General features: G+C 36.4%; 1 protein-coding gene across 1 annotated transcript; it reads right to left on the bottom strand.

The window, feature by feature from the left end:
- Window positions 1-1,746: 1,746 nt before the first annotated feature.
- LOC131315225 (ubiquinol oxidase 4, chloroplastic/chromoplastic) lies at window positions 1,747-9,911 on the bottom strand. Its single transcript, XM_058344357.1, has 9 exons — window positions 9,456-9,911; window positions 8,564-8,759; window positions 5,941-6,034; window positions 5,394-5,509; window positions 4,830-4,938; window positions 4,446-4,514; window positions 3,979-4,050; window positions 3,788-3,835; window positions 1,747-2,055 (listed from the first exon to the last, which is right to left on the bottom strand). The coding sequence occupies exons 1-9, from the start codon at window positions 9,596-9,598 to the stop codon at window positions 1,904-1,906; spliced, it is 999 nt and encodes a 332-aa protein (XP_058200340.1). The 5' UTR covers window positions 9,599-9,911; the 3' UTR covers window positions 1,747-1,903.
- Between the last annotated feature and the right edge of the window lie 4,227 nt (window positions 9,912-14,138).

The following is a 14,138-nucleotide window of genomic DNA, read 5'->3' as shown; positions in this document are numbered from 1 at the left end:
AAAATCAGCCCATCCAGACAATTGTAAGTACTTATTAGGCCTATTTTGGCCATAATCCAAATGGATTGTTTTTTATCCTTATTTAATTTTTTTTGCATTTGTTAATTTTGTGTCGATTTTTTGTGAATTATTGCTTCATCATGACGTGAGGAATCTAAAAGTAGTAAAAATTAACATTCATACTCAATTTTTTTTGAAAGAAGACGAAATAAGCCGCTTATTGGCTTATATATTTTGGTCTTTATTAAAAAAAAAACTTGGGTTTGATCTGGTCTTTATTAAAAAAAAATTTGGGTTTCAATTGTAATCTTTTACTTTTTAGATTTCTCTCGTCATGACGAATCAATAATTCGAAAAAATAGACAAAAAACTAACAAATGTGAAAAAAATTTGAATAAGGACAAAAAAATTAATCCATTTGGATTATTTGGCCAAAATAAGCCTAAGGTGGCATTCCCCTAAGAGATTATTGGGCTTTTTTTGTTTTTGTCCTTATTCAATTTTTTTCATATTTGTTAATTTTGCAACAAACTTTCTTGGATTATTGATTCATCTCGACAAAAGGAACCAAAAAAGTTAAAAAATATGATTTTTACCCAAATATTTTTTGAATATCCAAGATAAAGCCCAAAAAATGCAAAAAGCCTGCTTTATCTTAGATATTTCAAAAATAATAATTTGAAGAAATTTAAAAAATTGTGCACAGAAGGACTTCATGTTTTATCCAAAAATTTAGGAATTTTTCGTAGTATACCTTACTAGCTGTCTCATTTCAGGAGTAAAAAATACAAGGCATAAGAAATTGATCCAAAAAGACATAGGAGTAAAGAAAAATTAAAGAGTAGCTGGGCCTGATGAGGTGTTTGCTAAAAGAGAAAAAAGGTTGAAGTTCGAAGGTTAAAACAGACATTTAATGAAGTTATAAAGCCTACCCTGCAGATGTTTCAAAAGGCCTACGGGATGAAAGTAAAGTCCCTACACGTGTACCATTGTTATGAAAACAGCTGTCAATTGTCTTCCCTATGTAGACGCCCATTGGGCTGTTTCTAGCAAAACCCATATTTTAATGATACACTTCGTCAACTCTAGTCTTTTTGTGTATTGGCTAAGGGGCTCTCCTCTTATTTTGGGAAAGCTGGTGGCAGCATGTGAATTCTCAAAATACTTTAGACAGTTGGTAGGAAAAATCGTGGCTTGGAAAATGCCCCATAGTTCATATGGGGGAGGGAGGTGGTTGGAACTGAAATTGCGGCTGCCTCTTGTTAGCATAGATATGCTGGATGCATTTTAAAAAAATGTAAAGTGGTAAATACAAAACCACGGTATTGGTTCATCGTATCTGCACTCTGAAGCCATATTGCTTTACATATGTGGTATAGATCTGGACACTTCCTCACTCATCCAATATCAAATTAACTCCCCACTTAGCAGTACTCTGCCGTAAGCACCAACTAACAACTTATAAAAAAAGCCTTCAAATCTGTCAAAAGACTCTTTTTTTTGGGATACTTCTGACTGTTCGGGATAGCTTAGGCGCATCTCGACTAATTCCTGTAAGACTTCCTCACCATACATGAACAAATGGACTTGAGACTAGACAAGATCACAGGGTTTGTTGGGAAAACAAGTGACATGCAAATGGCTGCAAGGAGTTGAGAAATCCATACATCCAACATGGGCACATTATAGTTTCATTTTAATCGCGTAGGACGTAATTAAGGGCAAACAAAAGAGCAGACAACCGTGTATTGAAACTATGCTATTATCATTACTTCTTCCTCTGTATTGTTCTCGTAAACAACAATTATTCTCGTGTGTTTCTTTCAAATGTATCTCTCTATTCCTTTGCTTGTGGAGATGTTAAAGATTTTTTCATACAATCTACAATACCTTCACAATCTGCTCAGGGAGGGATACAACCCGAATCGTCCTCAATGGTGTCCTCTTGAAAAGAATGAGGCGACCGAAGGCTGCCATGAATTTGGCAGGCCTTCATTGTCTTGCAATGTTCTCCTTCATCCTCTCTGATGTTAACAAACACATCGTACAAATTCTCTGAAAGAATGACAAATACAGGGAGCTGAGTACAACATAGACTTAGAGTATGCATTTTTTTTTTGGCCGAAAGCATGTCACGAAACAAAAAGTTAGATTTCAAGTAAACAAGACTTTTGCTATTGTGTAGTAAACTATGCAAGGAACTTATCCGAAAACAAAGTGATACAATGGCTCAGATAGAATTTGCAGCTAGGCCTGTCAAAGGACCGGATCCGATCCGAAAAATCCGAATCCGAATCCGATAACGTCGATCCGATAATCTGATAATCCGAATCCGGTAATCCAAATATGGATTCAGATCGGTATTTGGATTAATCCGAATCCGTTATCAATCTGAATCCGAACATTATTTTTTTTAATTTTTTTTAAAAAAACAGTAAATTTTTTATTTTGAAAAAAAAATGTTTAAGAAGTTGTATTTTTATTTTTTATTTTTTTAGGAAAATATTTTTTTTTGAAAAATATAATTTTTTTGGCTAAAATTTTTGAAGTAAAAGAGTTTTCGGGTCGGATTCGAATTTTCGGATTGGATCCGGATTTTTCGGATTATCACTATCGGATTCGAATCGGATCTATCGGATCCGGCCCATTGACAGGCCTATTTGCAGCATTCCCTCAGGGAAGTGTTGCGCCTGCAGACCTCTCGGTTAAAATCTATGTACAATAAGTTGGGTCTACTGTCCAAATGCAAAAAGGCTACCCGCTCAAACGGCAGTGAGCTTACCACTTACCAATACACGCACATAAAGTAGGCATAACTAAACAAAGGAAAAGAAAAAAAACAAGGACAAAGACTACAGCGAAAAAGTGACACTTTGCCAAGTAATAGCCATGATAATGGAAAGACGAGATCAAATAAAAAGAAAGAGTTGAATCAAGTCACAGCTCTTAGACTCAAGCGACTAAATTCAAGTCCCATTGCATAAGACATGGTGCGATGCCTATCCTACCTTTGTAGGATGTTTGATCATGACGATCATAATTGTAGCACACAACACAGTGAGCACTGCAGATCCCAAATGCCCAAGGTATCCACTAGTTATGATTGGTATGGACACGATGTACAAATATAAATCACCAAAAAATATCCATCACATGCAAGACCACCTCACTTTCACCATTTCCAATCTAAAAAAACGTCATAGACTTTATGACAACCTGAGATGTGAAATTGCAATAATCTTTTTCCAAACTATCAAAAGCACATGAATCGGGCACCTATTTGACTAGATCCTACCAGATAACTGTCGTGAATTGGTAACTCCAAGGTACACCTAGCCACCTAGGTATCATCCTACTCTCATTAACGCAACAGTGACACGAGGCTGTCAATTTTGTGGGAGTCATGCTATGTGTACCGAAAGGGGGGGGGGGGAATCGTACCGACCGACCGCGCAGGGCTGTCTCCGGCCACCGGAAAAGGGTGTTTAAATCAAACACCTTACACACATCGGATGCTGTTGATTCTTGCGTGGGCCCCATCGGTTTTTTTTTTTTAGAATTCTTGGATGGCCCGGCGCGGTCGGTCGGTACGATTTCCCTCCCCCCCCCCCTCCCTTTCGGTACCTATATCTTTACTGATTTTGTGGATTGGGTACTGAGTATAACACAGAAACTTGTAGCTTGCAACAAAAATTGCGAAAACAATACTTTTTCACATGTTAGTTTTCCATAAAGCATGTAGCAATCTGAACAATACTCAACCAATCAAATCAGACTACGGCTTTACCTATTTTTGGCCTTCGAGAATTTGGAACTCTTGAAGTTTGAAATTCATCTGGACAAAAAATGATTGAAAATTGTAAATATCCGATCTGGAAGACAGAGAACCAGAGATAAAAAGACCAAAAAAAAAAAAAAAAAACTCTAAATCTCATGTGTTTTCCTTTTCCTTCAAAGGCAGTGGAAGTAGAAACTCACCAAACAGGTACAAGTCACCCCCAGTGTAGTATTTCACAGCAACCTCAGGTGCAGGCATTTTTTTCAGTTCCTCTGTAACAGATAAGACAGATGATATATCAGTACCAAGCCAAACCAAACTGAGCCTTAAAGTCGGAATCAATTGGGGTCGCTATATTATTCCGTTTTCTCCATTGAGCTCTATCGAGGGTAAACGATTCATGTCATAAGAATCTAACGGAGGAGATGAAAATATAGGGCAAAGTAAACCATTCAGGAGCTAAGCAGATATATAGATTCCAGGCATACTGCAAGATCTTTACATGAGCTACGTATAGAAGCATAATCTCTTTGAATTTGGGCGTGCCTATTAAAAACCTAAGGTCACAATGGTTATAAAACTGGTTTATTTCAAATTTTGTGGTCATCCACAACACAAGCAGCTGCAACTAAATGTAGATTTCCAACACTTGAATACTTGAAAATACCTCCTTGTGCCTTGATGAATTTGTCATAAGTTTCAAATGCATGGCTCTCTACACATTCAGAGAAATGATCTGCACCAAAGACCAAAATGCTTAAAACAACAGTACAATAGAAGAATGCTTTACACTAATCTCTCTGATCGACTGCTTAACTTAGATTGCTCAAAGGTTTCTTTCTCTTTTCTTATTTTTTATCCTCTTGTGAGTTGACAAAACAGGACTCCCTATGGAAGCATTTTAAAAAATCATGCTGTGGTTTTAAATCTAGACAGATGCCTCTATTTGCTTCTTCATAGAGATATGAGCAGTTCCAAAGAGAACATATGTGTCATGAATGCCATCACATTCATGAAAAATAAGTAGCTGGGGAAAATCAGATATACTTACACGCCATTCTTGGACTTAAAGCATACATGAAGACAATCATGAAATAATAGAAGACTGCAATATGTTGAGCAAGAAAGCGATCAAACCACCAGGCATCTCCCCCCAATTCCTACAATAACAAATAACCAGCGTCAATAATAGTCGGATAAACTAAGGAAGCGTGATATAAAGAAATCCAGAGTCCAGAGTAGTTTGGAGCTAGTGTCATGAGGTATTGTAGGCTATTAGGAATCATATGAAGCCATCAAGCTTTTACAAGTAAGAAACTACTAATTTGTGTGATTGTCCTGTTGGCATCATCAGTTGTCCTCCTAAGATTACTACTACATTTTCATGCCTATCTCTACCTCCTAAAAGCGTGTCATGACATCCGCTTGTTACTGTTGGTTATTAACTGTAAAAATGAAGTGGATGGAAAAGACACAGAAACTGAGAAGCCAACACTAATCACGCATATACTTTATTGGGACCATGTTTGCTTTCTCATTAAACATCGGAAAAGGAAATAAAAAGAAAAGGACTGGTCAGATATTATGTAAGGAAGATTGAAAGCGAGAGCATTACTTCCATAATAAGCAGATGGTGCATCTCATTCCAGCTCTCAGCAAAGTGCACTTTCAGATAGTCTGCTTTTCTCCACCATCCAAAACTCTCATACAAGTGTAGAACAGAGATAAATGCTGCCATAGGGTTTTAATGATACCATAAGTATACACTTCAAATGGCAGGATATAAAGTAATGTACAAAGTACTTTGAAAGCAAAAAGCTTCTTCAGGAACCTGATATGTTTTAAAGCACTTCTCTAAGGGGATAGTACAAACCAGTAAAAGTTTGTAGCAACTGATGAATATCCTAACCATGGATCATGTTCATTGGATTTGCTTTACTTAGAAAAGAAAAATGGTTAGCACTTAAAATGGCCTCTAGCAGTCAAGTTTCCCTTTCTTCTCATGAATTGAGAAGATCAGTTCTCCAATATGAATCATAGAAAACCATTTCTTTGGGGACAAAAATATGTACTCTTCTATAAAGAAACTGCTAATGTAGCCTTAGATTCCTCTTGAAGGGAATTAAGCAAAAAATGGAAGGTAAAGAAACATTGGCACTCACCAAAATAAGGAACTCTCGCAATAGTTTCTAGTACATAAAACCTTGCATAGTCTCGGCCTTGGTACAGAGTATCAAGAATCTTTATGACTGAATCCTGGAATGAATATAAAGTCAAATACAATTGATAAACAAATAGGACCCACCATAAACAGAAGTCACGGCACATACACTGACAAAGGAAGCAAATTAAGAGTAAGTGAGTGAGTGAAGATCCGTATGTTGTTAGCTAAATATTGCTATCGTATTGTGTACAGTTTCTATACTTGCCAATAATTTTTTTGGTAACTCATAGTCTTATTAAAGCACCATGCAACAAAAGAACTCAAGTGACAAGCCCTTCGTACAGACACATCCAATCTTCAAAACATATGAAAAAACAATCCACAGTACAATTAGGGATCAAAAATACTCTTGTGAACTCTCCAAGAGGAAGCAATGCCTAAATTTCGACTAGAAAGTTTAACCCTTTTCCAGGAACTAATACATCCGCGAATGTCATTTATAATAAGCTTTCGTAACAATGAAAAATCTCTACAATGATGTTGAAAAATTCTGCTGTTCCTCTCCCTCCTCAACCAATAGATGGTAGCTGCCAAAGACAGCTTGAAAACAGAATGCAACAATGATCTACCACCCCAACATTGGTTAGTCCAAGCCATTACACTTGCAAGATCAGTTGGACCACATTACTAACCCCATTAAATAAAAGAACTGCACTCCAAACTTGCTGTGAAAAAGCGCAAGTAAAGAAGAGATGGAAATGGGATTCATCTTCTCTAGAACAGAGACAACACTGAGAATCCATCTGCATTCCCCAAGAAGCAAGTCTGTCTTTAGTAGACAGCCTCTCCAAAACAGCTAGCCATTGAATAAGTGCCCATCGTGGTGTGTGATGTTTAAACCAAATAGCTTTGTACCAAGGAAAAGGAGGTTTAGGGTCCCTAAAAGCATGCCAAGCAGACCTTACAGAGTATGTTTTTGTGGCTGTGACTGTGAGGTTCCAGTGAACTTGATCTGGGACATTAGGATCAGGAAAGAAATTAGCACCTCGCATAATTTCCATGATTATAGGATTCCTTTGTCTAGGCCAAGCCCAGGTGTGCCCTTGAATAATGGAGCTGACCTTGGTGAACAAAGACCTGCTCAAATTATGTACCACCTGCTTCCCATACTTCTGGTACAGAGGCCCAGAAGGGTGTCAATTATCGAGCCATAGAAAAGTATCATTTCCATTCCCAACCTTGTATGTGATCCAAGGCTGAACCTTGTCTCCGAGCTTCAAGATTTTCCTCATTGTCCATGAAACATTAGGAGGGATATTCATAGTCCAAACACATTTGTCTTTACTTATATATGTATTCACCCACTTTACCCATAGAGTATCACTCTTCTTGCAGACTGCCCAAAGATGTCTGATCATAGAAGCCCTGTTCCAATCCTTCATGAGCCTAAAGCCAAGCCCTCCTTCCTCTTTAGGCACACAAATGTCTTTCCAAGATACTTTAGCCCCTGAGTGGTTGAGATCGGAACCAGACCAGAGAAAGGCTCTAAGAAGTTCTAAATCCTGAATGACTTTCTGAGGTAGCATGAAAATAGAAGCCCAGTAAACTTGGATGCTAAATAGTACAGAATTAACAAGTTCAACTCTTCCTCCATATGTCAAAGACTTATTGGACCATGATTGAATTCTGGATAAAATTTTACTCCTTAATTGAGAACAATAACTAGCCTTTAATCTAGTTGAAATCAAAGGAACCCCCAAATACTTCACAGGCAAAGAACCCTCTGGAATAGGAAGAATGGAATGCAACCTAGTTTTAGTAGGAATATCCACATCAGCATAGAAAATAGAACTTTTAAGCACGTTTGGTTGTAATTCAGAAAACAAGTGGAAGTCCCTCAAAACCTCAACCACAACAGAAACGAAATCCTCTTTAGCACCACACACAACAAAGAGGTCATCAGCAAATATAAGGTGAGTTATTGGAAAGTGCTGGCATTTGGGATGAAAGCTAAAGGGCTGATGGTGCACTTTATACTTGAAAAGAGCTGAGAGAGCCTCCATCACTAATAAGAACAGGTAAGGGGATAAAGGATCCCCTTGCCTAAGTCCTCTCTTACCCACAAAAAACCCTTCAGGAACACCTTTAATCATAATTGAAAACATTGGAGTGGAGACACAGTTTTTGACCCATAGAATAAACTGATAAGGAAATTGCATGCCTCTCATAATGCCAATATTATACACACATAGGTAAAATATGAGAATTAATCAATTAAAATATTACATTACTATGCAATTCAACAATGAATTGTAGATATCAGTAGCACAGAGCAAATATCAAATGATTGTTTGAAATCTAAAAACCTTCTAATGTTAGGAGTCCAGCAGTAATTCGAGTACATCCACCATCCATATTGGCTATGCAAAATAATCCATGTTTCAAGTTTCGTATCAAACATGGCAATCCCCATCGAACTTCTCATTGTTTGCAATGCAACTTCATAAAATTACATTCCAACACCTTCAAGGTTCAGAAACGTCTAAGGCGATCTAATTGCAAACATCCTTATTACCATATTGCTAATGGAATTTCAGAGGAATAAAAATAAGAAAACTTACCGTGAGAAAAACATTGACTGACTGTTCAAGCTTAATAACCCAACTCTCCAACCCACTGGAGGATGAACTCTCAGATGACTCCCCGGGAGTTCCTATCCCATCATCGTCACAAATACTCTTTGGTTGGAAGGATTCTTCAACAGCCACTTTCTTATCATCCTCTTGCAAGACTGTTGCTTGGACTCTAAATAACTTCCTGCACATATTGCAGCGAAGTTGCAAAATCAGAGTAGCAGCAGCTAGAAGAAAACAAAACCCAGAATTTTTATAAACAAGAAATCACTTGTCAAAAATATCCCAGTTTTCCAAGTACACAAACTTGAAATTTTTTTACCATAGCACATCGACAAGGGAAAATCCTAATTTCCATACACTCCTAAAATGTTCTAAAAAGTTCCCCACAAAGAAACACATACATTCTTTGTTCTTGTATAAACCTAAGTTGGAAAAATGTACAAGATTCAATTTGTTGTGTCTTTTCAAGTGCAAATACATTTACGCTAACCGTTAGTCGGGTTGGTTGGTGGGTTTTCTCCTCACACAATTGATGACGGTCAATTGATGAGGGTTTCATTCTTGGGGTCATGCCACAAGAAAGTATGTTTTGGTGAATTCCCTAATCCCAGCGTGGATGGCCTTCCTTTGACCAGACAGGGAGGGGATTAGTCGAATTGCGCATAAGCCGGCCTAGACAACCCTGACTGTCGAACCCTCAAAAAAATTTACCTTCAAATTACCAATTTCACTTCATTTTCTCGTTAACTAAATAAAGTACTGACAATGAAAAATTAACCATTTCACTGGAAATCCTAAGTTCTGAAAAGTCAAATATTGCTATTTTCTAGATAATATTAGAAAAATCCAAGAGATCAAAAGTGGAAGCTTCGATTACCTGGGTCGGGAGGAGAGAGGAGTGAAACTGAAGGGAATTTGTTTGGTAAGCGAACACGACTTCCTGTGAGATCCCTCTTTGATGGAGGAAGCCGATGCTGACACCGTTGTTGTATAAACCGTAGAAGAGAGAGAAACGGCCATATTCTCTTTCTCTCTCTCTCTCCGATCGACGAGGTTGCAGAGAAATAGAAGTGAAATTCCAACTTGAATGCAAGAGAACGAAACAGAATGTACTCCTATATGTTTCCAGAGAAACAAACAGAGGGGAAGTAGAGGGTTTCTGGTTAGCAAGTCGAAAATATATTGACCGACTGTATGTATCTGTATGTCACACCACGGTCCGGATGGATTGGAATGAATACTTGTGAATCCAATAATTTGCCTAGGATTGGATTGGATTGGAATGGACACTTGTGAATCCAATTATTTGCGTAAATATTTGTGCTTTTTGAATGAAACAAGGAGGGGGCTTGGTTATCTCTAACTTAAATTTTTTTTTTATTTTGTCTGTTTTGTTCGTCTTTTTTGATTTTTTGTTAGATTCACGTGATATTTTTGAAATTAATCATCCGTCTAGACGAGAGAAGTCTAAAAAGTACAAAATTATAACCAAAAAAATCAATAAAGACAAAAAAAAAGTATCAAACAACTATCTTTTAGAGCATAAGTGTCATTTTATTTGAAAATTTTCATCGGTCCATATTTTTATACTCTACCGATTCATCTCATCAAAATTAACGATTAACCCTAAAAATTACGACAAAAAGCTTAACGGAAAGTTGCGAAATGTAAAAAATACCGAAATAAGTTTCGAACAAATACTCTCTCCGTTCCATATTAAGTGTCTATTTTACTATTCAGAACATTTTAAGAAATATTTTATATCTTTCAATTTATATTGCTAAAAATACCCTATATATGGATTGAAAGATATAAAAATGAAAAATACCCAATCTATAAAAATATGGACCGATGAAAAAATTCAAATAAAACGACACTTAAGCTCTAAAAAACAGTTGTTTGATACTTTTTTTCGTTTTTAGTGATTTTGTTTTTGTTTTTAGTTATAATTTTGTACTTTTTAGATGTCTTTCGTGTAGAAGGATGATTATAATCTAAAAAATATCACGCGAATCTACCAAAAATTCAGAAAAGACGAACAAAACATGTAAAACGAAAAAAATAATTAAAGAGAACCAAACCTTTGTACGGGAAGAGGAATAGCTTGTGCAAAAATTACAGTTGAAGTCCTCAGATTTTGTTTGCCACGTGTCAATTTTGTTGTGAAGGGGATACCATGTGAGTTATATACCTGTTATACCAAAAAGTTTCTCCAATAAAAAACACACCCATCAATCTCACAATTAAACGTGTAGGCCCATTACATATGAGAAAGAGGTGTTGTTAATAAAAATGATAATCATAGAACAATTCAAATATAACACTAAACACAACATCTAACATACATATAGGCTCCACACATACTACTATGTGTGGACCCCATATGTATGTGAGAGGTTGTAAAAGTTATTGTGTTTGGATTGTTATGTGAGTAGCATTGTTGGTTGTTAATATAGAAATACAAAAAAGTGACACTTAATTCCCATTAAATGTTATTGAAGACAGTTGCAATTACCCGTATCTTTTTCTGACCCCTCGTCGACGTTATTTCGATTGCAGTTAGTGAGTTATATTTTTATTTGGTTGTGTCTTCTCTCTTCTTCTTTACAGGTCATAGTAGCTTCATTCAAAGTGGACCTTCATCTGCTTTCGTCATAGGAGTTCTTGGGGAGGTGCTTGCTTTTTTTTCTTCTGATTGTCTACAAATTGTGGTTGGGGTTTGTAACACCCCAACTTTTATAAACAAATAAAATGCTAAAAAGAATTAGAAAAAAATAACAAATAAGGAGCTAATTTTCAATGGGCCGCTTACCGTTAGGATTTGAGGAGTATATCGATCATGATTAAGGGTTTATTAAAGACTAGGGGTTTTTTTTTTCTAGGTGGCAATTTTTATTAAACTCTACAAATATTTTCCAACCTTGTTAACAACAACGCGATATGTGCTCTCGCAAGGCGTAAGGAATAATCCGGAAAGAATCGGATAAAATACTCAATAGATATAGTTGGATTTTTTAAGATTTAGTCTAGATATTATTGGATATTCCTGGATAATAAAAGATTTTTTTAGATTTTTTTAGATATTACTAGATAATGAAAATTTTGTTTGGATAAGATTAGATAAGACTTGCTAGATTATATAAAATACTCTAGGATAATTCTAGACTCTTGCCATCCTACTATAAATAGGCATGCCTAGTCCTTTCCATCTCATTCCACACACACCACAACACACCAAAGGCACAAGCACACACTTGCATGCACGGCTACACCACCAAAATAAACACCCCATTTCCGACACAACCCCGGCAAGAACACGCCACTTAGGCAACACTCTCTAGGTCTCCTCGGTTCCGATAATTAAGCAGTTGTGTGCACGATAAATCGTGTGCCTCACTGTCGAGGTGAGTTACGAATATACACTGAGTACATATTGTTTTTCTAAAACTCGTTTTTTGATTGTTTTATTAAAACTTGTGTTGAATAAAAATAAATTATATAAGAATAATTGTGAAAAGAAAAAGATTTTTATAAAAAGACATGAGATTATTTTTCTTAAAAAGAAGTTTAATGGATATTGGTGTAACATCTCGGCGAAGAGCTCTGACGAGCTATGTTTGAATTTGGCGCCTATGGATTGTGGAAAGGATACGGTCAGGTATCTATTGGATTGATATCAATTCCATTGTTTTGCTGGGGTCGCTCCCTGGGCTACCGGATTACCGCCCAAGATGATGGTCAGGGTGAAACTATGATGGTTAAGATGATAATATGATGACTATGATGATGATTGTTATATCTCTCTTTGTCTCACTTGTGGTTATTGCAACTGAAATATGATTGTTCTATCTCTTATGATTTTGCAAGCTGATGAATTATTATACTATGTTTTTTTTATCCTATATAATCTCATGTTTATTATGTGGCCTTAGTATATCGTAACTTACTGAATTGATTTTGTGATTTCATAAAATCTTTTCAGGTATTCAAGGTTAAGGTTTTCATTATATGTAGAAGATTCCAGTAGTTATGCCTAAATAATAAAAGGATGTGATGATAAGTGGCATGTGTGTTTTGGCCACAGTGATGTATTTTACTTGTTGAAGTTTAAAGTTTGTACTAAGTTCGGACGCTAATAAGCTCTGTTGTAATATCTTTTAAATTATAGACCTGAGAGTTTTTAGAATAAAATTTTATGGTTGTTGATATCAAGGCCTGTGGTGATTTTTAAATCACTGGCCATGTCACGGATTTTACCCTTCAAATTTGGGTCGTGACAGGGTTCTAATGCAATCTTGTTGGGTCATGGGGTAGTTTGGTCATCTTTTTATTTGCTTTGGTTTGTAATCTTAATGTTGAAGCTTTGTTGAACTCATGTTTTTCATTCTGTTTCTATATATATGATGTTCTTATTTTGCCCAAAAAAAAAAAAATTCCCCTTAAGAAGAGATGGAATACTTATTTACAATTAGGTTCACTTTTACAAAAATACATTTACTATCATTAATGGAAGTGTTACTCTTGGGTTTTAGGGTATGCTAGGGTTCTAAGATACCCACTAGGGTACTCTAGTACCCTTGGATATCCTAAAATCTTAGGGTACCCTAGGGTTTTAGGATACTTTAGGGTTTTAAGATGTAGGATACTCTAGGATTTAGGTTTAGGCGCTTTCATAGATCTTTAGGGTTTAGACTTAGGCACTTTCATATGGGTTTTAATGTGCACTTTTCTGTTATGGGGTCTTAGCGATTCAGACACTTTCATAGGGCACCCCAAGAGTTTAGGCATTTTTATAGGTACCCTAGGGTTTAGGCATTTTCATAGAGTGCCCTAAGAGTTAGACACTTTCAGGGTTTTAGGCACTTTCATAGGGTTTCAGCGTTTCATTAATTAGAGAAGATCTAATGGGGATTACTTTTTATTTTCTGAATCTAGAGGTAAAAAGCCCTTGTTAATAGGTGTGTATGTAGCATTCTGAATTGTGCCTTTAACATGTGGGCCGATGGTTGCTTAGGTACAAGCTCTTTTTTTGAACGGCAGCTTAGGACAATTTTTTTTTCTGCAACAGAGCTTGGGTACAAACATAGTCATAATCCTTCAAAATTTCAAAATATTCTCCACTCTCATTTTCCATTTTTGTTTTGCACTCGCTTTTTTTTTTTATCCTTGCTCTCACAAATTTTTGTAGTTTAGAATGTTTTTAAAAACGCTTTCAAGCTCTTATGCACCCTCCTGCACGCATTGCGGGCGAGTTTATGTGACTTAAGGTACATGTGCATTAACAAAATCCTCCAGCATTACTTTGGAAAAAGGCCATTTAAAAAACAAACATTTGCCGCCGTTCTCAATTTGGATTGCATTTTTGTTATGGAGAAAGTGGCAATCGAGCTCGATATGCTTCGAACACTCGTGAAATACGAAATTCTCAACTGCTTGATTAATTGTCACAATAAAGATTGACAGGCGAGGTGAGAGGAATCAGGGATCCCAAGATTATTCATGAGCTAGGTTAACCATTGAAGTTCTGAGGTGAGTGTCTCCATGGCACTATATTTAGCTT

The sequence above is a fragment of the Rhododendron vialii genome, chromosome 13a (genome assembly GCF_030253575.1).
Source record: "Rhododendron vialii isolate Sample 1 chromosome 13a, ASM3025357v1".
NCBI classification, from domain to species: domain Eukaryota; kingdom Viridiplantae; phylum Streptophyta; class Magnoliopsida; order Ericales; family Ericaceae; genus Rhododendron; species Rhododendron vialii.
Note: the sequence above shows the minus strand (reverse complement) of the source record. Positions and strands in the feature narration are given on the sequence as shown.